The following is a 26,492-nucleotide window of genomic DNA, read 5'->3' on the forward strand; positions in this document are numbered from 1 at the left end:
AAGTAAATGAGAGAAATATTCAATGAGACAAACAGAAATGACACTTTTATTGAAAGACGATGATTACACTGTAGTCACCGCGAACAGTGAATTTACTTTCAAAACCTTTTCTTGAGAATTTACTTTATTTGCTAGCGATTCATCATGAACATTAACACATTTAATCACACTATGTGAGCGTGGAAGTAGTTGCCAGTGGGTAACTGATGAAAACAAATTAAATTTCTTTCAACAAATGGAAATTTTATTCCTAAAAGCCCTTTTTTTAACAGATTTAAAATTGTAAGCAGAAAGCACCCTCAAAATATCAAGTTACAATTTTACTCAGATGCAGAAAGAACAAATATAGGCAGTATGAGCTTTCTGGCTGAGAACCTTGCCGCTGCCTTTTGACACGGCCGTAGTCACGACCACTCACAACAACCTCTGAAAGACTACACTGGTGCAAATCTGCAACACATCAGATTACCTTAAACTACAAATTTTAACAACCCATACAAGCACATAAACTATGCACCCCGTAGGAGAGATGGAAATGGGTACAAAACACTAACATTAAAAAAAAATTAACTTGCCACCGAAGATGCAACTTGATTAAAAAAAAAAAAAAAATCTCTTAGGGTGGAAAGATGGCAACCTTATATCCTAAAATGACCATTTAAATTAAAACCCATGAAATGTAGTCTTACATAAAATATACAAACACGCTCTACATTACACATATACCACCTCTCAAGATGATAGGCAAGATAAAAACATATTTCAGGTATTCGGCCGTTACACTTCAACAAATAAATTCGTTAACACCGAATCCGACAAACATGACAGAGGCAGCTATTAACGTACGGCAGACCGACAGACAGACAGGCACTAACTCCCTAACAAATGCGGACGGGAGACAGACGAGCAAGCTGCGGACGAGAGACCGACCAAGAAAACAAGTAGAATTTAACAAGTAAATGAAACAATATATCACGAATCACTTAACTTCACATCTTTCAATCGTATCGACTTAGAAGCTTAACTTGTTTAAATCGCCAAGGGAACGTAGACCTCAATATGTGACATAATCTTCAACGTGATACTATTACCTGTTTCTCAGAAAAAGTTTTGATCAGTCGGATAGACAGACAGATGGGTAGGCAGGGAGGCAGCAGGACAACTAAGTGATCCTAAAAGTGTTCCTTTTTCACCGATTGAGGAACTAAATCCTAAAAATGAAGTCAGAACCGAACGCAGCCCTAGAAAGGCGCACATGGGGAAGTAATACAGTGTCGCAGTAACGTTGGTGAGTGAGTGTGCCATGTTCAAAGATTTGGAGGTCAGTACGCCCACGCAACGTTGTCCCTCCACACTACGACCCTGGACCAGCAAAACGATCGTGTTTGGCAATGTTCCTGGGCGCATAACATATCCTCATTTTGCGAGAGGTGGAAGCACATACTTTCTACCTTAAGCTTTTACAACAAGTACAAGTGGCTGACGCTTAACTACTGCAAGTCGTGTTCATATGAAGCTTCCAACAAAAGCGGTGTAAGAACAATGTTGAGAAGCATTGTCAAAATTTACCGCTTTTTCATACGTTTTTGCTAGACTTATTAATATACTCCAGAAGGCACGTAAAAGTTTTCTAGAATTTCAACACACACAACAATGTTCATAAAATTCGCAAAAAGGCGGCGCACACGAGTGCCCTTCATTAGGATAACTAGCGACTGCAGCAAGAGGAAGGGCATCCATCGACAAATTTAAAAATAAAATAAATACGCCAAATCATTAAAATATCGGAACCTTTGCGATGGGATAAATGCTAGCAAAAAGAGACTGACGTCTGGATTAAATAAATGACTTTTCCATTTGCAATGTTACATTTATATGTGGTCAGCTCAGCTATTTTTAGATTTATTCAGCTTACCACTTCATCTCATTTTATTGGTGCAAATTAATTTCAACTTTACCCAAATTGCGATGAGTTTCCGCGCGTTTCACTTGTCATACAGAAAGTAGTTAATTCAACCACGGCAGCAATAATCCTAAGAAGATTCCCGTCGTACTGCAATCTCCGCGGTTTAATTAGGTTTCACAGAGTCCTGTCGCAATTACCTTTAAATTTGTTCTCCGTCCTCTCTTTCCCCAGGTCGGATGAATAAGTGTTCTGAATCTGAATTTAAATTACTCCAAAATTAGATAGCGATGCCAAGTGTTGAAGTCACAGTAATGCAGTGGTCGCAGGAAATAAGTGCAGACTGACGGAAAGGTGAGTCACGCATAAGAACTTCGCCTCACATCTTCCACAGACTGTGTAATAGGAAATATGGGAGAGCATAACGAAGAAGGTTCAAGTTTCACGCGATGTGCATCATCTCTACATAAAGTTCAAAGTAGTTACAAACGAACAGTATAAAGTGAAACTGAGTTAAATCGTACGACATTGTTATTTGGGAGACTCCAGTGGGTAGCTACTATAAAACTTATTCTCCATGTATATCATAAAAATTGTATTTGACGATACATGAGCATGATGAAGTCTGTTAAATTATTTGTTTTGCACTGCTGCCAGTTACCTTCATTATTTTGTTACGATTTAGTATTTTGCGACGCGTTTCGAGCTTGTTTCGTTCAACATCATTAGCTTTGTATTTAATTCACATGAAAAGAAAAGTGACTGAAATAATTTAAAATGAACTATTAGATAATTTACAAATTATGTCTTATGAAATCTTGACCGAATTGCGTCTTGTGATAAAATGAGTCGGGAGGGCTAATACGGGTAAGTGACGTCCTCTGGTGGTGTTGCTGTTATCGTTTCTGTGATACAGGTAGTTCACTAAATAGGTAATATGAATAACGCAAAATATTCATTAATAGGGCTGAAAATTAATAGATGTCAGCTGTATTCTCTCAAGTCCTCTAATCAAGCAAATGAAAAGACAGTTGACACATATTCTTGATAACACTACGGTTACGGATTGAATAACTTAAAGTACAGCAACCAGACACGCTTTTAAACTGTTTAGCCAAGATGCATTTCGAGGTTTCGCCCACCTACAGACCATAAGTACACCTACAAGGTGGTCAAAAGGCTTCTAAGCCTGTTTCGGGGTAGGTTGTGCTGAGAATTAATTTTTAAGAAAAAAGTTCGGTATATTGCGCCGTTTCCGAGTTAACTATTATTGAAGTTAGCCAATCAGGCCGTTTTGCGCGCAAAATTCAAGAGGTACACCCGATACATTTTATTAGAGTCACATGTTCTCGTACCGTAGATGACAGTGCACGAGGAAGCTCAGCCTTTGGATGCGGTTTGATCCTTCCTACCGCCTCACGTCCAATTTTTTTACCGCTCTCTTGTTCGGTTTTAGGAAACAAAACGAAGAACACTTTTGGCGACACTGCTCCTGGCGGGCCGCTTAAGCTTGCTTGCGCAATCCCATTTATCTCGGAACCAGCGCAATAAACGCCAATAACCTACCATGAAACATCCTTACAAGCTCTTGAGTCTGTTAAACAGACATAACAATCGACACCAATTCTCCATATTCAGGAAACACGCCATTATCAGTACACCGACACACAATTAAACTCAATTCACCCGATTACGTATGAACAAACCGGTTTCCAACACATGGTTCACAGAGTGAATAAAATTCTTCTCATTGACGACAACTACAAATATTAATTACAGACAGTTAATCAAATGGCTATAGGGTGTAGACAAACTGAATCACAAAATTAAAAAAATAATAAAGGGACCACCTACAACTCAAAATCATCAACACACAAACACAGACACGCTGAACATACAAACAAGTACACGTGAAGAGAAATCACCACAACAACAAGCAAATGGTACACACTCACTTACAACAACGTACCCTGCAAGACAGGCAAAACACTCAAAAAATGTTATATAATAACATCTACAGAACAGATAACTCAGTACATAGAATCTAAGGACAAAAATAGACAAACACAACAAATATGGTATTTACCAACTGATGTGTCAGGACTGACAACCAATTTATACAAGACAGACAAGCAGAAACTTCAATATCAGATACACAGAACACAGATGACCACTAAAAAGCAACGGCTGTCGTTCTAACTTATGGACATGAATCACAGATCAACAGACGTCAACACCGACTTAAAAAGTCCGTAGTGCAGCAGCAACCCCCCACAAAAACTATAATTCAGGAAAATTACCAGATACAGAAATACGTAGTCTCCAGTATCCAGTCTCGTGGATTCTATAACACAACTTGAACTGTCATTTGATTGCCACTTCCCCTAATGACTTTAGAAATAGTAAAAGAATCCATCCCAGCTGCCGTATTTGATCGCAAGTCCTGCAAAGCTCTGTTAAACTCTGTCTCTAATACTGCATCCCAATTTCTTCCTCATCGACCCCCATTTCTGCTCATATCACGTCATCAGTTAAGCCCTCTTCTTCGCAGAGGCTTTGAATGCACTCCTTCCAACTATCTGGCCTCTCCTTTACATTTAACGGTTAGATTCCCATTGCACTGTAACATGTCAACACACTTGCTTTCAATTTCACCAAAGGTCATTTTGACTTTGCTGTATGCTAAATCAGTTCTTCCGACGATCATTTCTTCATTGATTTCTTCACGTTTTCGGTGCCTTGGCTTACCTTCACTTCGTATTTATTACATTCATAAGTGATTTATATGGTTGTATTCCTCTCTTTATTATTTGTACTTCCTTCATTAGTCGTTCAGCTGAAGTATTTCATTTGTTTCCGAAGATTTCTTGAAACTTACTTTCCTTGTACAAATGTCAGTCAGTCCAACTCCTAAGATTGCCCTGTTTAGAACTATCCGTTCAACTGAACTGCAAAGTGTGGTATTATTATAGCAGTTGCTTACAGCCTTAGAAAACTTCAGTCGCACCCTTACTTAGAAATTTAGTATCCCACTTCTTCCTACACTGATTCTTACAGTCGATTTTCTTAAATTTCAGTCTACTCTTCATCACTATTAAGTTGCGATCTGATTCGTTATATGCTCATGCGTACGCCTTACAATCAAGATCTGATATCGAAACCTCTGTCAATGAGGTAACACAGTTAGAATCTTCCCTTGTCTCGGGCCTTTTTCAAGTATATCTTCTTCTCCTGTGGTATCTGAATAGAGTATTTGCTATCAGAAGCTGTAATTTATTACAGAATCCAATTAGTCATTCTTATCTCTCATTCCCATTACTGACTTCATGTTCTCCGTCTTCTGTTACAATCTCCAGTGGTGATTATATTATCATTTCCTCTTATATGCTCAGTTACCCGTTCAGGATCTCATTCCCATTACTGACTTCATGTTCTCCGTCTTCTGTTACAATCTCCAGTGGTGATTATATTATCATTTCCTCTTATATGCTCAGCTACCCGTTCAGGATCAATGTATACTTTCTCTTCCCCCCCTTCCTCCCTACCTCTCTCTCTCTCTCTCTCTCTCTCTCTCTCTCTCTCTCTCTCTCTCCCTCTCTCTCTCCCTTTCCTCCCTCCCTCCCTCCCTCCCTCCCTCCCTCCATCTTCTGCTTGTGACGTCGTTATGTGCACCTGATCTATGGTTGCCAGAGATAGTTTGCTGGCGATTCTGATGAGGACAATCTTTTCACTCAACTGTTCACAGTAACTTACTCTCTGCACTACCTTCCTGTTCGTAACGAACGGTACTGCAATACCATTTTTGCTGCTGTTGATGTCACTCTGTCTTCGTCTGGTCAGAATTCTCTGTCTTCCTTCCATTTCAATTCAGTGACCTACATTGTATCTAGACTGAATCTTTGCATTTCCCTTTTCAGATTTTCTATCTTATCTACGACATTCAGACTTCTGATATTCCACGCTCCAGCTTGTAGGATGTTATTCTTTGGTTGGTTATTCAATCTGTTTCTCGCGGACATCCCCCGAGACCATAACAGGGGACTCATCCGGAACCTTTTTCCAGTGGGGAGATCATCATAACACTTTTTTCACTCACATGACCTGTGGAGACACATTAACTGTCATTAATGAAATGGTTTCCATTTCCTTCTACACCCACTAGCAGTTGATCGTAGCTGATTCTTCTGCTTTTGGGGGGGGGGGGGAGTTTCAGTTTCCCACCGAGAGAATAAGACTGTATCGTATACACCTTTCCGCTCTTTCGCCCTCTTTCATTAGGCCTTTGGCAGAACGAGGATGACTGCTTATGCCAGAACTCTTCGGCCGCTAATGATTTTTATTTAAATTTAAGCACTGTCTGGGTTCAACCCCGATTACTAGTCAAAGACGCTACTTCATACATCCTCAAAGCACCTGAAGATTTACTCACATATTCTGCCTACTATAATGTCAAAGCGCAATAAACAAAATTTCTTTATTTGCCACCCTACCCGCTGCTGCAGTTTCACCGGCCGGAACTGTAATTAAAGTGTAACCAATTGTAAATACATATTACCTACACAAACTAAACCCGCTGGTATATATATTGTGAGAACTGTACTAAGGTCGCAGCATAGAATTCTGCAAGTGGTCGAAATACTCGATTCCTTCTGTCGAGAAAAAATTTTAAAAGAAATTACAATTAGGAAATTGGATCTTTCATAGCGCGAGTATTACGATGATGTGTGAGGCATAAATGATACATTGCGTGGTAAGACTTTTTTTTGCACAAAGAAATCAGATTAGAACATTAGATATACTAAAAAGGTGGCATACCTCATGTAGTAGGTTCAAGCGAAAGTTAGTTTGAGTGACGTAAAACAGACACAGGTATGTGTATTTTGTCGCCTCGAGCAGCGAGGTGAGATAGTGCGTCGGCTGCACATTTAACAAATTGGTTGTTATCTACACACAATTTCGGGATCGATTCCATGCAAATGTTTCAATCGCCTATGACAAAAAAAGGAAGGTACAAGCTACGCTAGGTGTAATTCGCCTAGGTGTACCACAGATACTTGCAGTAAGTTCTTCGTGTAGATGTAGGTGAACTATGTTATACCTAACAGAGAATTTCTTGTACTTCATCCACATGATGATCGATTACACGTCCAGCAGGAAGATTCACACTGGTAACGACATGCGTCAGACGAAGGTTGTTGAAAACGCGAATAAATATTCCTTATTCCGGAATTCTGCGGTCGATGGCAGTGGATCTCTGTGGTCAAGGCGAGGGTGGGAGAAATGTGAGAGGCGACGGCTGAGTGGGAGGGGGACGCGCTGAGGGCTTCCAAAGGGAGAATTAGACATTCTTCTTTCCTGAAACCAGGCATCTCTTTTTAGCAAAATGAAATTATTAGAATTCATCGACCACTTTTCCGTCGCTCTCTTAAATTTTATGTAGTATGTAGGGGTAGTACTGCACTGTCATTTGAAACACAAACTTTCAGTTTATTCAGGAAACATGCTCTGCTTGAAATATTGATTAAAAATATTTATCCATATTGACTCTTTCGCGAGTCAAAGGTTACACAGCACAAGACGGGGAGGAACTTTAATATTCCGTCAGATAAAAGGGGTGACAAAGGACCAGGAAGTTTGTATTCTTCATGGGAAACAACAGTATTTTATCGGCATCTCGTAAACCAGTACTATGTCGACAGGTTCATCTCGTGTGAAGATGTGTGCATCTTGTGTAAAGATGTGTACCATCATTACACACTAAAACTACTGGTTCATTGGATTCCAAGATCGCCAGTTATCGTTTTCAGGTGTAAGCAAGCAATTTCGAACGATAGATGACATCTTCAAAGAAACCATTACCAGTGATAAATGTACACATTTTTACCTCGAAATTCTCGATTGCCATTGTTCCCGAGACGATATGTATCAGGCGCTACTAATTTAATGTGTGATGGCAATTAAAATCTCATGAAGTGTGATACAGTTAGGCAACTTTAAAGAGTAAGAAAATTACGTCCGTTAATCTCTTCTTTCCACAGATATCATCCTCAACTTCCGGACGACATACGTGAACCGCAAGGGAGAAGTGGTGTCCAACTCGCGTTCCATCGCCCTCAACTACCTCAAGAGCTGGTTCGTCGTGGACCTGCTGGCAGCTCTGCCTTTCGACCTGCTCTACGCTTCCGACCTCTACAGCGGTGAGGTCAGTGCAGAAACATTACTACTACCGCTATCTGTTGAACCAAGAAGAGTGAGTAGTTTCAGCTGTAAATGAAATTATATGCATGTTTATTTTCAACCACAATTTGTGTTAAAATGTAACCACATTCGATATACGCTGACTCCAAGCTATCAGTCACTGTGTGTGACGTTAGTGCGAGACTGACACAAATCTCTACTTGATGTACTACAAAAGTTTTCAGATATGAAGTCACCGCATAACATAAAACAATTTTTATTACTACACATTCTCGAAGTGACGCGAGACTACGCAGCTGTCCAGGTGTCCTGGAACAGCAGGCTACTAAGTCCATCCACGAGTAGCAACAAATAATCTTGGACAAATAGTGAGTAACGTGACGAATACAGGGTTTAGTGACAACAAGGCAGTTGCTGCTAGGTTGAATACTCTAAAAGAAACACCAAGTACATCTATTTAAAAAATCTGATGAAAATTCTCTTAACGCCTTTTTAAGAGACAGTCTCCACTCCTTCCGATCTGATCACGTAAGCTTAGAAATGATGTGGAATGATTTCAAAGAGATCGTATCAACGGCAATTGATATATACCGCACAAAGTAATAAGTAATGGTACTGATGCGCCATAGTGCACAAACGGGTGAGATCGCTGTTGCAGAAGCTGTGAAAGAAGCATGCCAAATTTAAAAGAACGCAAAATTCCCAGTACCGGAAAAGTTTTGTAGAAGTTCTAAATACAGCGCGTACTTCATCAATGCGAGATGTTTTTAATAATTTCCACAACGAAATTCTATCTCGAAATCTGATAGAAAACCCGAAGAGATTCTGATCGTACAAAAAGCACACCAGTGGCAAGACGCATTCAATACTTTCACTGAGCGATAACAACAGTGAAGTCACTGATGACAGTGCCACTAAAGCAGAGTTATTAATCATGGTTTTCCAAGACTCCTTCACCAAAGGAGACGAAGTAAATACTCCGGAATTCCAACCAAGAACAACTGCCAAGATGAGAAACATAGAAGTAGATATCCTCGGTGTAACAAAGCAGCTTAAATCACTTAATAATGCCGAGGCCTCAGGTCCAGATTGTATACCAGTCAGGTTCCTCTCAAAGTATGCTGATACAATAGCTCCATATTTAGCCACTATATAGAACCGCTCGCTCACAGAAAGATCCGTACCCAAAGACTGGAAAATTGCTCAAGTCACACCAATACCCAAAAAGGGAAGCAGAAGTAATCCGCTGAATTACAGGCCCATATCACTAGCGTCGATTTGCAGTAGGGTTTTGGAACATACACTGTATTCGAACATTATGAAGTACCTCGAAGAAAAGGATTTATTGACACATAGTCAGCACTGATTCAGAAAATATCGTTCTTGCGAAACACAACTAGCTCTTTATACTAATGAAGTAATGAGTGCTATCGACATGGGATCGCAAATTGATTCTACATTTTTAGATTTCGATAGGTCAGCACGGATTCAGAAAATATCGTTCTTGCGAAACACAACTAGCTCTTTATACTAATGAAGTAATAAGTGCTATCGACATGGGATCTCAAATTGATTCTACATTTTTAGATTTCGATAGGTCAGCACGGATTCAGAAAATATCGTTCTTGCGAAACACAACTAGCTCTTTATACTAATGAAGTAATAAGTGCTATCGACATGGGATCTCAAATTGAGTCTATATTTTTAGATTTCGGTAAGGCTTTCGACACCGTTCCTCACAAGCGTCTTCTAACGAAAAGCATACCTATAGAGCATCGCCTTAGTCGTGCGACTGGATTCGTGATTTCCTGTGAGAAAGGTCACATAGACGAAAAGACTTTGAGTAAAACAGAAGTAATATCCGGTGTTCCCCACGTAAGTCTTATAGGCCCTCTATTGTTCCTAATCTATATTAACAACACAGGAGACAATCTGAATAGGTATCTTTGATTGTTTGCAGATGATGCTGTCATTTACCATCTTGTAAAGTCATCATATGACTAAAACGAATTGCAGAAGGATTGAGATAAGATATCTGTATGGTGCGAAAAGTAGCAATTGACCCTGAATAAAGAAAAGTTTGAAGTTATTCACATGATTACTTAAAGAAATCCGTTAAATTTCGATTGCGCGATAAGTCACACAAATCTGAAGGCTGTAAATTCAACTGAATACTTAGGGATTACAATTACAAATAACCTAAATTGAAACGATCACATAGATAATGTTGTGGGTAGAGCAAATCAAAGACTGCGATTCATTGGCAGAACACTTAGATGGTGCAACAGGTCTACTAAAGAGACTGCTTACAGCACGTTTGTGCGTCCTGTTCTGCAGTATTGCTGTGCGGTGTGGGATCCGCATTAGGTGAGACTGACAGAAGACATCGAAAAAATACAAAGAGGGGTAGCTCGTTTAGTATTATCACGAAGTAGCAGAGATAGTGTCACAGACATGATACGTGAATTGGAGTGGCAATCATTAAAACAAAGGCGTTTCTCATTGTGACGGAAACTTTTCATGAAATTTCAATCACGTTTTCTCGTCCGATTACGAAAGCATTCTGTTGGCACCCGCCTACATAGGGAGAAATGATCATCACAATGAAATAAGAGGAATCAGGGCTCGCACAGAAAAATTTAAGTGCTCGTTTTTACAGCGTGCCGTTAGAGAGTGGAACGGTAGAGAGACAGCTTGAAGGTGGTTCATTGAACCCTCTACCAGGCACTTTATTGTGGATAGCAGGGTAATCACGTAGACGTAGATGTAGTTTTAGCAAGCTTTAAAAGGCAGAAAAAGCCCTCACCAATATATGTGGAACCAAACATTGAGAGGCCTTTGGTCGCATGCTAGTGCAAAACAGGATACTTCTCTTGTGGTAAATAGCTGTAAAAGTCATTCAAAGTTTTACGCATAAGAAAGCGGTCCTTCAGGCTCACATCACACTGCAGGTCAACCTACTGTTGTCAAAACACTTGTGAGACGTCCTCTTCCCGAAGGGAAAGCGGCCGAACAAATATATCTACGAAATATCAGCTTGCTAGACTCGATTACGATCAAATACTGTGTGCAAACTGAATGGAAACTGTCCCACAGTAATTTTAACAACCAGAACCACCCTGCTATTCATTCTGCTTTATAACCCCTAAATATTACCCTTCCAATAAGCCTCACCAAGTTTACGTGTATAAAAAACATCACCTTGTGCTCCAGAGCAAACGCGTCGAGAAATGATGTGTATAATTCCCAGTGTCATTTCATGAAACAAAGCGTATGCTGGTTTCATACATAGTTCTCCACCTTTCTCAGTACCATTCAGTGCGATTTTCTCATCAACACTCCATATCACACACAAGCAAAAACACACCATCACTTCATAACAGGCTCGAACGGAATAGAACGAAGAGGAAGTCTTTCTTCCCATTCAAAATTGACAGTCATGCTCCGTAACAGTGCCCTCAATCTCCACTGGCTGAGCACACTCTAGGCGGAAAGATCTTAGCCAAGATGAAGTGGTATAGCAGGAACAGGAGCGAGTATACAGAAAATCGACCAGTGGGCGCAGATACGACAACAAAGGCTACTCTCGGTTTGTAGACAAGTGAAACGTAATTTATAGAAGTTGGCAAATTATAAAAGAAACTTTCATGCTATCCTGTGTAGGTTAACACTCATATCACATTCCCAGTTTCTTGCCCCACCCATTACCATTACTTCATCTGCCCTTGTTGAACCCTTATGTAAAAACCCTCAGTCCTCTAACACTTGAGTTACTCATGCACCAGGGTTGAAAACGTTGGTGGCCTGGTACTCTGGCCCAAGCATTTCCTTCAATTGCGGGCTCACGTCTCGCCTTAATTCCTAGCATCGGTGCTTTTTTCTTCCTAACATTTTTCATTCTGGAAATCTTCCTGATAACTGATGGAGTCTGCTGCATATTTCCTACACCTTCTACCTGAGGTACCTCGACACTTCCTGTAACTCTGATAGCTGCTGATTCCTACTTCTTGTATACACAACGAAACTCTCAGATCGAGTCCTGTTCTTCATCAACTATTTTGTCACTTCCCAGTTCCCAGTCACCCTCCACCTCCCTGTCTCCCTAATCCATAGCAGCTCTTTTCTTGTTGCCTCCAAATGTGCCTGATGGGCACAGATTTTCCCTCCTTGTTCGTTAGTCAAATTAGTCCTACGATATATCATGCAGTTCCAGGAGAGAACTTCTCAGGCATTCCCAGTGACCTCCGTACTGTACCCGTTCTCCCCCATAAAATTATTTCCCACAAGGTACACAGTACATCTCATTCCCCATACCGTATAACAATTCCTATACTCCCACGCACAGGTAAAGATTTTGAAAGGAAGACTCAAAGAATTAAGAAACCTCATGTGTACTATATTATGTAAATGTGCGGGAATGTGCAACATTTACGTGCTCAGTGGAGTTGACAGTTGTAAAAAACGGTAAAAATGTAAAAACTCGCTTGACCCCTTTTCTTTAAAAGTTTCGGTATAGTATCACAGTGGAATGAATTAGCGTTCACTTAAAGCATATAATGTAGAAAGCACTTTTGACTAAATTATTCTGAATCGATAGCTCGTAAATTAAGTTGGTTGGTTGACTTGAAGGAGGGGACCAAACAGCAAGGTCATCGGTCCCATCGTATTAGGGACGGATGGGGAAGGAAGTCGGCCGTACCCTTTCAAAGGAACCATCCCAGCATTTGCCTGAAGCGATTTAGAGAAGTCATGGAAATCTTAAATCAGGATGGCCGGACGCGGGTTTGAACAATTGTCTTCCCTAATGCGAACGCAGTGTGCTTACGACTGCGTGGAAAATTAAGCTTAGATCGGAAGCACTGGAAATTCAAAATGAACACGAGATATTTCGTAAAACATCACTGTAAAATGTAAAGTCTTCACTCGTCTGGCAGTAACAGGCACTAATGGGTGTATTCACTGCAAAATATAATCAAACAAGGACTTCTGACAAACTTTCACAAAAGTTATCACTCGGAAAAATTTAGACCTCGATCACGAGTATCGTAATTTCAAAATAACACGAGTTATTTCCTAAAAACTTAACTTGTCTTTTCAAAAAGCTTTACTTTTTTTAAAAAATAATAGGTACTAATGCGTATATTTACTACAAAATGTATTCAAATCAAGAACTAAAATCTCTTAAATAACCTACAATGATGCACGACAAATGCTTGTGAGTCTCACACGCCGGCCAGCTTTAATATATTCACAGCGTAGTGCGGATGGTGGGTGACTTGTTAGACTGCCGATAGCGAGTTACGGAAATTATGAAAAATCTTAAGAGGCAGCTGTTCGAAAGCAGTATAAAATCACTTGAAAAACTTCCGATAGATTTCATGACGGAAACGTCGAATATTCTTCAGTTCCTCGCGACAATTCCCTAGAGGCGATGTTAATATAATAGGAGCTCGTAGAGACATATAAAAGCAATCAATTTCCCCTCTAGCCGGCCGAAGTGGCCGTGCAGTTAAAGGCGCTGCAGTCTGGAACCGCGAGACCGCTACGGTCGCAGGTTCGAATCCTGTCTCGGACATGGATGTTTGTGATGTCCTTAGGTTAGTTAGGTTTAACTAGTTCTAAGTTCTAGGGGACTAATGACCTCAGCAGTTGAGTCCCATAGTGCTCAGAGCCAATTTCTCCTCTCTCCATTCGTGAATGATATTGTAAGAACCCTGGTCATGAATTTGATATTAAAACTACTCGTCTCCAAACACTTTCTAGCGATTCGCTCACTATTCACATAGATTTTGGTATCTCCAGGCCAATATTCTGCTATCCATCGAAAACATATGGTGTGCTTTCGTAGAGGATCCCCCAATATCGACAACGTGATCTATGTAACAGGGCTAAGGTGTCATACGGCAAGTTTTAGTAAAGGCTACGCTGCTGAGTAAGCGCTGACTATCACTTCGTAGCTGGTTCAGTAACTTGTCGCAACTAGTTACCAGGACAAACAGCTAAGCGTGCCAGCCAACTTAAGCGGCATGTCACACTCCACTGGGGCGTTCCATCATCAAGCCTTCACGGATGACGCCTGCTGGGAAGTTCAGCCCTTGTAAACGTTGCCTTGGGTCGCCTGTTCGTAGCGTCTGGATATCCAATAACTTCTCTTCCATAATAACATTTATCACTACCCACAACCCTTCGGTAAACTTATTCAGCTCTCCTTATTTTCGGGACCGCCTGTGTAACGTTTTTTAGTCATCATTCTTCTGGCTGGTTTGATGCTGCCCGCCACGAATTCCTCTCCTGCGCCACCCTCTTCATCTCAGAGTTGCGCTTGCAACATACGTCCTCAATCATTTTCTGGGTGTATTCCAATCTCTGTCTTCCTCCACAGTTTTTATCGTCTACAGCTCCCTCCAGCACCATGGAAGTCCTTCCCTGATGCCTTCATCATCTCGTCCCCTCTCCGTCCGTTCTATTCCTCGCTGATTCTGCGGAGAACCTCATCATTTCTTACCTTATTGGTCCACCTAATGTTCAAAATTCTTCTGTAGCACCACGTCTCAAACACATCGACTCTCTTCTGTTCCCGTTTTCCATACTCCGAGTTTCACTACCACACAATGCTGTGCTCCAAGTGTGCAGCCTCAGAAATTTCTTCCTCAAGGCCTATGTTTGATACTAGCAGAATTCTCTTGGCTACAAATGCTGCATTTGCCAGCGCTAGGGTCGTTTTCAGGTCCTGCTTGCTCCGTTTATCACGGGTTATTTTCCTTATCCTCGTGCAAACAGTGATACCCAACTGTGATGTTAAGTTTCTCGGTATTCTCATTTCTGCTATTTCTCGTTACTCTCTTCTGTATTCAATTTACTCTAAATCCATATTCTGTTCTCATTAGACTGGTCATTCCATTCAACATTACTAGCTGAAATTTATTGCAGAAAAGAATCTTCTTCCTCTCTCATTTCTATTACTAAGCCCATATTGTTCCCTCACAACCGCATTCCTATTAAATTTTCATCTCCCTTTATGTAGTGAATTACCTGTTCGTTACCCTCATATCCTTTGTCTGTCTCTTCATTTTCTGCTTGCGGCGTCGGCGTGTACACCTGAACTATTGTTGTCGGTGATAGTTTGCTGTCGATTCTGACGAGAACAACCGTATCACTGAACAGTTCACAGGAAGTCACTCTCTCTACCCTACCTTCCTATTCACAACCACTCCTACTCCTGTTACACCATTTTCGCTTCTGCTGATATTACACTACAGTCGTCTGACCATTTATATCTGTGAAATCCATCGATAAATATGGAATATTAATAAGGAATTCTTTCTTCAGCAAAACTCTAGCTAGTAGAAGTTTATGGAACATTCTGATTATAAAACATTTACATATATGCTCTATTGTCATTCTTTCTCAAGGTATAACCATTTGAAACAGTTCAGAAGGGGAAAACAGAAAGTGATAATTATCAGAGTTTCCAGAGTTGACCACAATCGGGAAATGCGAAAAACTGAGCCAATAAAAGGTGTACTTTCACCATAAGTTAAGATCAAAAGTTTCTACAAACTGAATTTGTGTTCCCTGCATAGGAACGGAATGCCCACTACTTATAACAGATTCATAGCTCAGAGACAGCGTAAACACGATTATAGATCCCACAGAAACGTCGCTTTCGGGAGGACAACTGTTCAAATCCCCGTCAAGCCATCCAGATTTAAGTTTTTCGTGATATCACTAAAATCACTTTAAGCAAATTTCGGAACAGTTCCTTTGAAGAGAGTATAGCCGATTTTCCTTCTTATCCTTCCTTAATGCGAGCATATGCTCCGTTCTATTGACACTCTCTTAATTTTCCTTCATTCCTTCAGACAAACGTATTTTCATTGGTACACGTTGCAGTGCTACTGAATCTAAAACCTTTCGAAAATCTGTAAAGACGTACTGCGATTGTCTTACAGCGATCATGAACTCATTAAAAGAGACCATCAGTGCCTTCGCTGAAATTTATATTTTTATTTATTGTACTGGAAGTGTTTCAAATATTACATTCATTACGCCCATAACATTTCACTCGTGTTTCCTCTTTCGCTACGACCAGGACTTACAAAGGACTGCCATTTGGACTCTGTTTTCTAGTTTAGTGTTCGGTCGTCCTGACACATATAAAATACAAAATCCAGTCTCTACAATGATTGTAGTGTCATTGTCTTGGCAGCCACTACGAGAACAGTAAGTAGGCCAACACGTGGACGGCCATGAGGACCGATGTCTGGATTTAGAGCAGGATGAATCTAAAGATATAAGTAATAAAATGGTCTGCAGCACCTACGGCTACCTCAGGAGTTACAGTTGCCCGAACAATTGGGTATATGAGCTTCATAGGGGCTGGTCCGCAAGCCGGACGTCGAAGTGTCCAGGGTCAGCACCATCGAGGTTGAGCCGTGAGTGAATGGAGGACTGTGCCACAGCAATTCGTAGAATGATTCTGGCCTGGACGGAATGTGGTAACCATGACAATAGCGGGAACCTCTGGAAAAATTCCGATATGCTTCTGATATTGAGAAGTATTATTTTGGATATTGTAGGAATATTGTTAGGATTCATAAGTGCAGAGATGAGATACGCCTGTCAGACAGTACGTGCAACTTTTAAGCTATGAAGTCCTCTTCATGCAACATAATGCTGTCCTCGTCGTGTAGGTTAATGCTATCGACTTCACGCAAGATAATGCCCGTCCGCATTGAGCTCATATGACAAATAAATAAGTCGCAGTCGAAGATCACTGAATTAGTGCCAGCGAAATATGTTGATTTAAATCTTATGAATATTTCTGATATGTAGTATTCGTCACAACTGTTTTATTACCAATAAAATTAACTCCACTGCAAGGACACTTCACTAACGACGGTGTATCGCACGAAACATGATCAACTTGACTTCATATGTTTAGAAGAGCATAACACACTTGCAATATATCAGCTCCAGGAATCGATCCCGGGAGAAAGTTTGGGCCATAATTCTGATAGTACGCTGTTATGACCCTCTGAAGTTACAACTCTTACATTTTCGAGGGTACCGTTTCTTTGTCACTCGCTCCGCCCCAGTGCAGCCACCTATTGCCCAAGAGTGAAGTACTGTACAGCGGAATGACAACAAGAGCCCTTCTATTTGTAGGATGTTGAAGGCGGGGAAAGAGGAGGGGCTGAGATGGGCGCACCATTCCAGCGTGTTCTGAAATCTTGTCCGAGAACATATGTTATTCTACGTGAAAAATAGTAACTAGTATGATTACGTAATAGGTCAACGTCACACACATATTTGCTCAATATTACTCGTACATTAACAATATTGTCGTATTTATATTCTGTAGCCAAATAAACATACGCCTTAAAATCAAAATGAATATACCTAAGCAAATGAAGAATTATTACGAAATGAAGTTAATGATTTTCGATTTGCAATTTAATCGTGTCATTCATGTTGAAGAACTACGCTACTTGTTTAATGACACTCTCATTTGTCTCACTCATTTGCGCTGCATTTGCAAATCGCAACATAAAAATATTCAAGGCAAACACACATCTGGCACGAAGTATAGATTAAAAACCGCGATCTTTGACACAATGAACAAAGCAGTTATCAGTTTCAAAACAGTATTTCGCAAGCCTCTTACTCACTCCACTGTACATTACTTCGCACTGGGCCATTAGGCGGCTGCAGTGGGGTGGAGCGAGTGACAAACACCCAGTGCCCTCGAAACTGTAAGAGTTGTACCTTCAGAAGGTCATAACTGTGTACTATTAGAAGTATGGCCCAAATTTTCGAGCGATATCGATTTCAAGGGCTGATATCCTCCTAGTGTGCATTTTTTAAATTAAAATATAAGGTCGAGTTGGTGATCGTTCCTTGTCAGGTCTGAAGCGCTCTGCGCATCCCTCTATATTAACCCGTAGCAGCCAATGAGATTTAGTCTGAATAGCTCTGGAGGCTTTAAAATATTCTCCACAGAACGTGGCGAAACAATTCTAATTTATTGTTGTCCACATCAACACATTATATGGTTTGGCAACGTGGAAGGTGTCTGCCCCTTGGCACTGCTTAGCCGTTTTGAGATTAACATTCATTTTACATATATTTAAAAAAATGGTCAACAAATGTCTTCCATTATGATCAGTACTACACTTCCGCAAGAAAAGGAAAAAGAAAAAGAAAGAAATTAAGTTGTTTTAATTTACGCAGGTTCATGTTTTCATTTGAACATGGGACTTATCGAGTTAATCTTTTTGTTTACAGAGGTAGATTGTTAGGATAACAAACGCGGAAAAACTATAAAAAATCAGTTCGAAAACAAATTTATTCTTATGAATAAGAAAAAATGAAATACTCCAGTTAAATTTTCCACATAAAATGTTCGGAAGTGAGATTAAAATTTAAAGTGAATATCGTTTATAACTATTTCCAATGAAATAATTACCTCTCAGAAGATTTATGACACAAAAAAAGAGTTTCCACATTTTGAAAATTCAAACTAGACTGACTCTCCACACCTTTACTTTCTTCATCACTCTCTGACTGGTTTGATGCGGTTCGCTGCGAATTCTTCTCCTGTGACAACGTCTTCGTCTCAGCACTTATAAGCAACGTCATCAATTATTCTTTGGGTGTGTTGCAATCTCTGTGCTCCGCTTCGGTTTCTGCTCTCTACGAGTCCCTCTAATACAATGAAATTTATTCCCTGATAACTCAACACATGTCCTCCCATCTCATCCCACCCCTTCTTCTAAACTCTTATAGTGTCTTCTGAATGGTCTGATGACGCACGCCACAGCTTCCCCTTCTGTGCCAACCTCTTCATCTCAGAGTAGGACCTACACTCAACGTCCTCGACAATATGCTGGATGTATTCCAACTTTTCTCTCTCACTGCAGTTTTTATCCGCTACAATATCCTCAAGTACAAAGGACTTGGCGTCTTAACATCATTCTGTGTCTTCTTCTTTGCAGTTTATTCCACATGTTACTCCCATTGCCGATTCAGCAGAGAACGTCCTCACCTGTGCCTGCACAGAAGTTCAACTCTCTGACTTTTTGGGTCTCCCTGAGTGGGGCAATACGCGGATGATTCGCTCAAAAAAAACCTCACAGATTCCTTTCCCTCACCCTGCCTCACCAGTGTTGGTGTTACTGCTACAGAGACTGGTACGCGAGTTCCTAGACGTGCTACCTTTCCCCGCAGGACTCTGGGCACGGCCACATCCACCTGCTGAAGCTGACGCGGCTGCTGCGTCTGGCGCGGCTGCTGCAGAAGATGGACCGCTACTCGCAGTACAGCGCCATGATCCTCACGCTGCTCATGCTCTCCTTCACGCTGGTCGCACATTGGCTCGCCTGCATCTGGTACGTCATCGCCGAGAAGGAGCGGCTACGAAACGAGAAGGACTGGGACCTCGGTGAGTCGTCCGCTAGCTCTACTGTGCGAGCCAGCGCTTTCCTTCCACTTCCTAGTCGCAAGCGTTGACAATTCAGGTCGCTTCTGACAAATATGGATGTAGCGCTTCTGAGATAATTACGAATCGGACATAGCTAAGCAAAGTCTCTCCGGAATCACAGTAGTTTAATGTGAGTTATTATTAAACAGACGCGCTGCAAATATGTGAAGGTAACCCCGAGTTACATAAGAAGTAAAAACCAGACTATCAGACAACTGGATTGTAGTCTCCTTGTACAATGGCATGTTATTCTCAATTGGCAAACGCCCTTGGAAATAAATATAAGGTCGTATATAACTTAGGGAAGTGTGACAAAACCTTTACCGTTCTAGGAAGACATACCTTGTCCAAATCCTTTACGATCACATAGTAGTCGGCTTTAGATATTTGTCTCGAGGTCTGCTCCTTAGCACCACCAGAGGGTATCAATGAAGTAGAAAACACCAGTTGATTTCGGTGATGTAAGTTAAGCATGTGACGCACTTTGGATGCATGGGCTGCTTTATAAATTATTACAAGTAATTCCATACAGACAACAACATCTTGTTACTGTCGTGATGAACGACGAATAGTTGCTCATGTCCAATACGTGCCCACAAGAGCCCTTTCGAAATTTTTCTGACAGTGACGAATGGAGTGACAAAATACATAAAAATCCTTAGTATTCGCCAATAACTACTATCATTTGCGTTATATTATGTGGAGATCTGTGATGAAGTGTTGTAAGTAATATTTTAGTACCTTTTTTCTATATGTCTAGCTATTTTTTTCGATTCCAAAACTCTTATTTTATGCCGTGTCATAAATAAATAGTAAACTTAGTCGTTCCCTGGACCAGGTGTTTTCAACATAACGGTGCACTTTCCTACTTCGGTATTAACGTCCGTCACCACCTGAACGACAGATACATAATCGTTGGATTCGACTGGAATTCCTGCCCCTTGGTCAGCATGATCGCCAGATAGCACTCCCACGGATTTTTTCCCTTTGTGATGACATGAATTCGTTGGTGTATGCAGTTCTAGTAGAAGTCAAGGAGGAAGTAGTTAGTTGTATCATAGCTTCCAGTCTCATTACACAAAAGCCAGAGCAAAGCATATCAAAATTTAATGCACGTTTTCAATGCATTCATTTAAATTAGCGGCCTTTACATTTAATAGTTGCTTTGAGTTTAACTTGTTACTATAACGAGTAAATTATTTATATCAATAAAAAAACTAAATATTCATTTTCAGACACGTATTCGGTTTATAGACCTTCTTTCTCATCTGTGAACTGTTGGCACTAAAGATTAGAGACTCTATATACAAGTGGCAGTCAAATGAAAACGAGGCAGATTTTATAACGAGCGTAGTGCGGCCGTTGGTAACGCAGGTAGGTGTGTGTAGAAGAGGCCTCCATTGAAAATTAGGAAGGAACAGCGCGAACATTCACCGCCGTGTCATTTCTCTGTTAGACGTGCTCTACGTGAGGTCAGCGATTCGCGTGTGCGTCCTACTTATGCGCATGTTTTTGTTTGGAATAAAGGATTTCGTAAAGGCTGGACGTCACTGAAAGACAACTGTCGGCCAGGACAGTCTCGTCGCGTCGTTACCCCTTTTGTCACTGCTACGGTAGATGCTGTATATTGCTAAGGTTGTTTCTTGTAGCCTACAGAAGTTTCACTGGGAATCCCTGCCACACAGCTCCGATCCCTGCCTAAGTGGTTTCCATATTTTTGGAGCCCCTAAGAAAACATTCGTGACCATCGACGTGCTCCGGACGAAGACGAGAATGCCGAGGTACAATCATTGTTTTTCAAGCAACCACACACATTATCCACGATGGCACTGACCGTCTAGTTTCACAGTGGGATAAATGAATTAACAGTCATAGCAACTAGTTTTGAAATAGTAAACAGCCTACTTACGTTATCAATCCGCATCGTTTTCATTTGATTGAGGCTAATAGACGACTATATAAACATCGCTGCTTCTCTGTCTCTGGGGATATTTGCTGAAGACGCAATTGCATACAGGAAGTTGGCATCATCAGACAATCATTGTAACGACAAGCAGATAGTCTGTATTTTGTACAAAGATGGGATTTTTAGCCTCAATACGACTAAATTCTACGCTTGAAAATCACATAACCTTGAGCATCCGGAGGAGATTCGACGAGCAATCACAAAAACCTAGTTGATTGGAAAGGCACATACCTGGCAAAGATTCCTTAGAAGAAAACTGAAGTTCATTCACGAAGTAGGTAGCTTGAGAAACTTTTCCAGTACTTGACTATACGTCAGTCTGGGATCTTTATCGAGATCAGTTTACGGCATGCAGACAGTTCGCTATTAGTGACGAGCTTTTCTTAGTCGGTGCAAGAGCATCACAGAAATCATGGTGGGACAGCAGCAAGGGAAACGTGTATCATGGCAATACTAAAACTCCGAGAGCAGTCGTTAAACAGAAGTCATGGAGTATAATCGCTCTTTCTCAAGTATGTCGCAGTTGACGCTAGTTTGATGGAGAAGTGGGGAGGGAGGGATTTGGTTGATAACTGTAGTGTGTGCATCCTCCATCACAGGCCATGCGGACAAATAAAATATAGGCTACCGCTGAGGCCAAACGGAAAAGATAACACGAAAGCGGGACTACAGAACATCAGACAAGTGTCAGTAGAAATGTAAGGACATTACTAGAGAATTCTGGCCCTTCTGGCGACACCGTAAGAAATTTGTGATTGTTTGCCAGCGTATCCAGTCAAATCAGACATTTACCCTCAGTACGTACATACTGGTGAAATATTTAACTGAATTAATAGCTCCTATTGATGCTCTCTCTGAATATTACATACTACGAACTCTCTGATGGTTATTGAGATGTATTGATGTATTATTTCTGATTAAAATATGTGCTCATGGACTTCTGGAACAGATATGCCACTGTATTGCAGGCTTTCTAGCAAACAATACTCAGAGCACGTCATTCGTAATGGGATGACCTGGCCAGTTGTAATCTACCATGTAGCTTCATTCCTTCGTGTACACCATTGGCAGTTACGGTTTCTTTCTGTTATGCGAGTTTTATCCAAAACATTAGACATGTTTTTATTAGTTTCAATTAACTAAATACGTTACAAAATTGTGTAAAATAAATACGTTGTGGTAAAAGTACTTTATTTAAAAATTATGGAAGTAATCTCTTGATAATACTATCCACCGTTTTATGTTTTATTTTGAAGTTCTGTACTTCTATGTTCAGTCGTCTGTATTCAGATAATGTCTTATGCAAATCGCAGATGTTATTGTTGAGTTTTTCAAAGCAAATTCTAAAAAACTGAAATTCTCCCACGCTGTTACATTGAGCTGTTGTTCAAAATAAACAAAAGCAATATCTGCACTGTTCTTCAGACATGACTAAGAACTACTTTCTGTAGAAATGTACACCTTGTGACAATAACTACTGTGTGAGCGTCACATTATTTCCCAAATGCCATGACAGGCACTCTAATATTTCATATGTAAACACTTGAGATCACATCGTAGATGTTATCCTTTTACTTACACAGTGAAATTCAAATGTGCTGTTCTCCCATCTCTTAATTAGTTACTTAACTTTAGCGTCTTCGTGAATGCAGATAATACATATAATACCGAACCTCTGCTCTGTAGCTCACTTTCAATCACTACCTTGTTGATATCTGAGTTCCTCCTCAGATTGGTAACTTTTATTCGTTGTTAATGACTTGTATGAGCTGATTTTCACGATTCTGTTTGGTGTGTTTTGCTTTTTGATACAGGGCTGTGCTTTAGTATTTGAGGCTGAAACAGCTTATCACTGAGTGCAGTATCTTTTTCCCTCAGCCGGTCTGTCTTTCTTACAACGGCGTGTTGAGAGAAAAATACGTTTCTACGTGATTTCAAGATGTTACCCTCGTGAATCATCCGCGAAAGCGGGCAAATACCGTCAGGCAGTGCTGGTGGTGGAGGTGAATCTGTCCGGCTTCCCACGAGGAAGTGGTGTAGCAGCAAGCAACCGCCATCGATCATCTGGCCCAAGCGCTCTCACGGCTGCAAGACAGATGTGAAGCTTCCGGGAGATGAGGCCATTATGTCGTGCATTCTGCCTTCACGCCTCGCAGACACGTCAGCCGACAAAAGCGCTGCGGTACGTGAATCGGCGATGGTTTGGGAGGTAAATTTTTGGATCATTTCGACTGAATAGTGCCAGCCAGCTGTATACCGGGGGGAGACAGGGGAGAGGAGAGAGAAGACAGTTCATGTAATTTCTTTCGCAAGCTCAGCTAGAGACTTCAAGACGCAGGTCGGTTACATTAGTTACGTGAAAAACTCTAGCGGTAGCCTTCATCTAACTACGAACCGAGAAGTGCGATACTGTGAGTTTACTATTTATAAACAAGAAAATGGTGAGCTTAAGGTTTTCAGACTCGTTGATGTCACAAGAACTGAAGCACACCTCAAATAGACAACTATAAGCGAAGCAAACGGCGATATTACTTTTAGAACATGGATATAAGTCGTGACTTAAAACGATGGTAAAGCTACACCGACCATCCAAGAAGTTCCGAGACGGATTTTATTCATGGCGTACATGGGACGCCAGCGGAGTAACTACTGTAACAGCCATAGATAACTACTGTAAACAATAGATGTGCATTCGACCAGTCAGTTGTTAAAAGGCACTATTACGTAGTGGACGTGCGGCCGTAGTGTGTCAACGTCGTTGTGTCACAAATGACAGTGATGCAGCATCTCTAAATCTAGTGTTAAAGGCATTCTCCAGAACGTTGCACACCTTGAATTCTAAGCAAAAGCAGTTGTGTGTGGACGCCTGCCGCGACTTGACTAAAATGCCGAACGCGGACAATTCTTTTGTGGAAGAAATAATCACGGGTAATGAGACTTGGATGTCAATGTGATGCGCGAGTTGAATAACGTCCCGAAAGTATGACTTTTCTGACGTTCCACAAGTTTGTATGAATGTTCCGTGCATTGTACTCAGTTGGAAGGAGACTACGTAGAACACATGAAGTACTGACAGCAGCCCCTTAATTTCCGTTTATTTTTTATTAACCTAGTCTCGAAATTTTTGGACTGACGAGGTATGAAGAAGCATCACGATTCACATCCTATACTGCGTATAATGAATGAGCTACTTATTGAGAAATCGAATTTGAATATTATTTTTTAATGAGAAGTTCATGTTATGCATCGTGTAAAAAGGAGAAACACCTACCAGGACATCCAGGACATGGTCCATAGAAACTGCACTTTACCGTTTCGCAATATTGCTACTCGTGTTGGATAGGATTCCACGACTTTTATGCAAATGTGAAACTAACGGTTTCAGGTGCACCATTTTCAGTGCCATGCAGGATCTCAACGGCTCCACGCGACTAGCGCCCGAGAGAAAAGAAATTTTTCGCCCGTCCATGCAGGATCTTACAGTAACGTCACATACTTCAGTTCGGAAATGGATCCGTTTTCCAGCGATTCAATTATCAACTCGGACAGTGTGACGATGCCTGGAGCACTACAGACTTTCATCATGAATATTGCTGTTGTGGCTTCCTCTGACGCTGCAGCAGAGAGAGGCGGTCTGATACCGCCCAATAATAACATTGAACACAGGAGCCAAACCTCAGAGGAGTCCCGATTCTGAATACAGCATCATGTTGAACGTATCGATATGTGGATGCACCGTAATAAACGAAAGTTTCAAAATTTCAGTCTTCAGCGTCATATGACCCACCATCTCGAGTAATGGTATGTTGTGCCATAGGCTATAAAACACGACCGGTTCGAACAGCCAGTAATTCGGGCAGCAACCGCCTGTTGTGGCCCGTCTTCGAGGTGTCCATGACGTTATCATGAAGCAAGATAAAAATGAGGTACGTCGTGATCTACCTTGATCGACTTTTGGTTTGGCCTTCACGTTCTCCAGATCTCTTAATCACTGAAAACATCTAGTCATGGTTTGTCAAGCGAATAGAACGCCGTTTCTCACCCGCCCCTACTACTGATAAACTCCGGCAGCATAGAATGAGGCATCCTTGTCTATCATAGAAGGTGATTTAGACTCGATATCCAAATGGGTAGTCGTATGTGCTCGTGTCATGTACAGTCAGTTCTGATGTCTGCCAATAGCTATTAGACAGTCGTGACCGACTGTCGTAGGAGTCAACGTATTATTCTTTCTCAAATTTCTTCTTTCATAGTCCTTAATTTACATTAGAACGTTCATACATTAAGTATTCCATTTTTACAATGTGATACATAGTTTCATTCGATTATTGCATGGCAAATATATTTATACAATGCTTTAGCTGTAGCTAACTTCGGCATGTCTGTGTTAATGACAGTAGCTTATTTTGTGTTAGTACAGCTGGTATAAAAATGACAAATAAATAAGTATTTCTGGGTGGTTATACAGAAATTATAGTGCAGCTACACACAAGGTCCAGTGTGGACAAAAATTATTGTAAAGCGACGAAACTTAGTAGATATTCTAATCTGTTACTGTAGAACCTATTTACGCTGCAAAAAATTAGTTCCAATTTTGGCCAGCACCTTGTGCAAGATGCAGGAAATACATATACGTAGAACTGTTTCCATATGTTATGGATTACGAACAGCCCGTGGCCAGAAAAGGACAGACAAGTGAGAAAAGCATAATGTTGATACACGGTTGGTTCACTATAAGCACCGGAGACCGAGATGCAACACAGCGCCAGATTTGCATCTAATGGGCAAGACTGGAACTAATTTTTTCAGTGTAAATCGGTCCCGCATTAACGCATTAGCATATCTACCAAGTTTCGCTGGCATACGATAATTGCAGCCCACACTGGATCTCCGTGAGTAGCTGCGCTTTAATTAGAACCAACCGGTATAGTGTATATTCCCCC

The 26,492-nt window shown here is 40.9% G+C and overlaps 1 protein-coding gene across 1 annotated transcript in view; it reads left to right on the forward strand.

Moving 5' to 3' along the window:
- Positions 1 to 26,492, forward strand: part of LOC124740341 (potassium voltage-gated channel subfamily H member 8) — a 612,019-nt gene that overhangs the window by 383,275 nt on the left and 202,252 nt on the right. Inside the window, exons 7-8 of the mRNA XM_047248622.1 lie at positions 7,942 to 8,105; positions 19,331 to 19,544. Coding sequence (XP_047104578.1) covers positions 7,942 to 8,105; positions 19,331 to 19,544 — 378 coding nt within the window. The remainder of the gene's footprint in view (positions 1 to 7,941; positions 8,106 to 19,330; positions 19,545 to 26,492) is intronic.

Source organism: Schistocerca piceifrons, chromosome 1, assembly GCF_021461385.2.
Source record: "Schistocerca piceifrons isolate TAMUIC-IGC-003096 chromosome 1, iqSchPice1.1, whole genome shotgun sequence".
Taxonomy (NCBI): Eukaryota; Metazoa; Arthropoda; class Insecta; order Orthoptera; family Acrididae; genus Schistocerca; species Schistocerca piceifrons.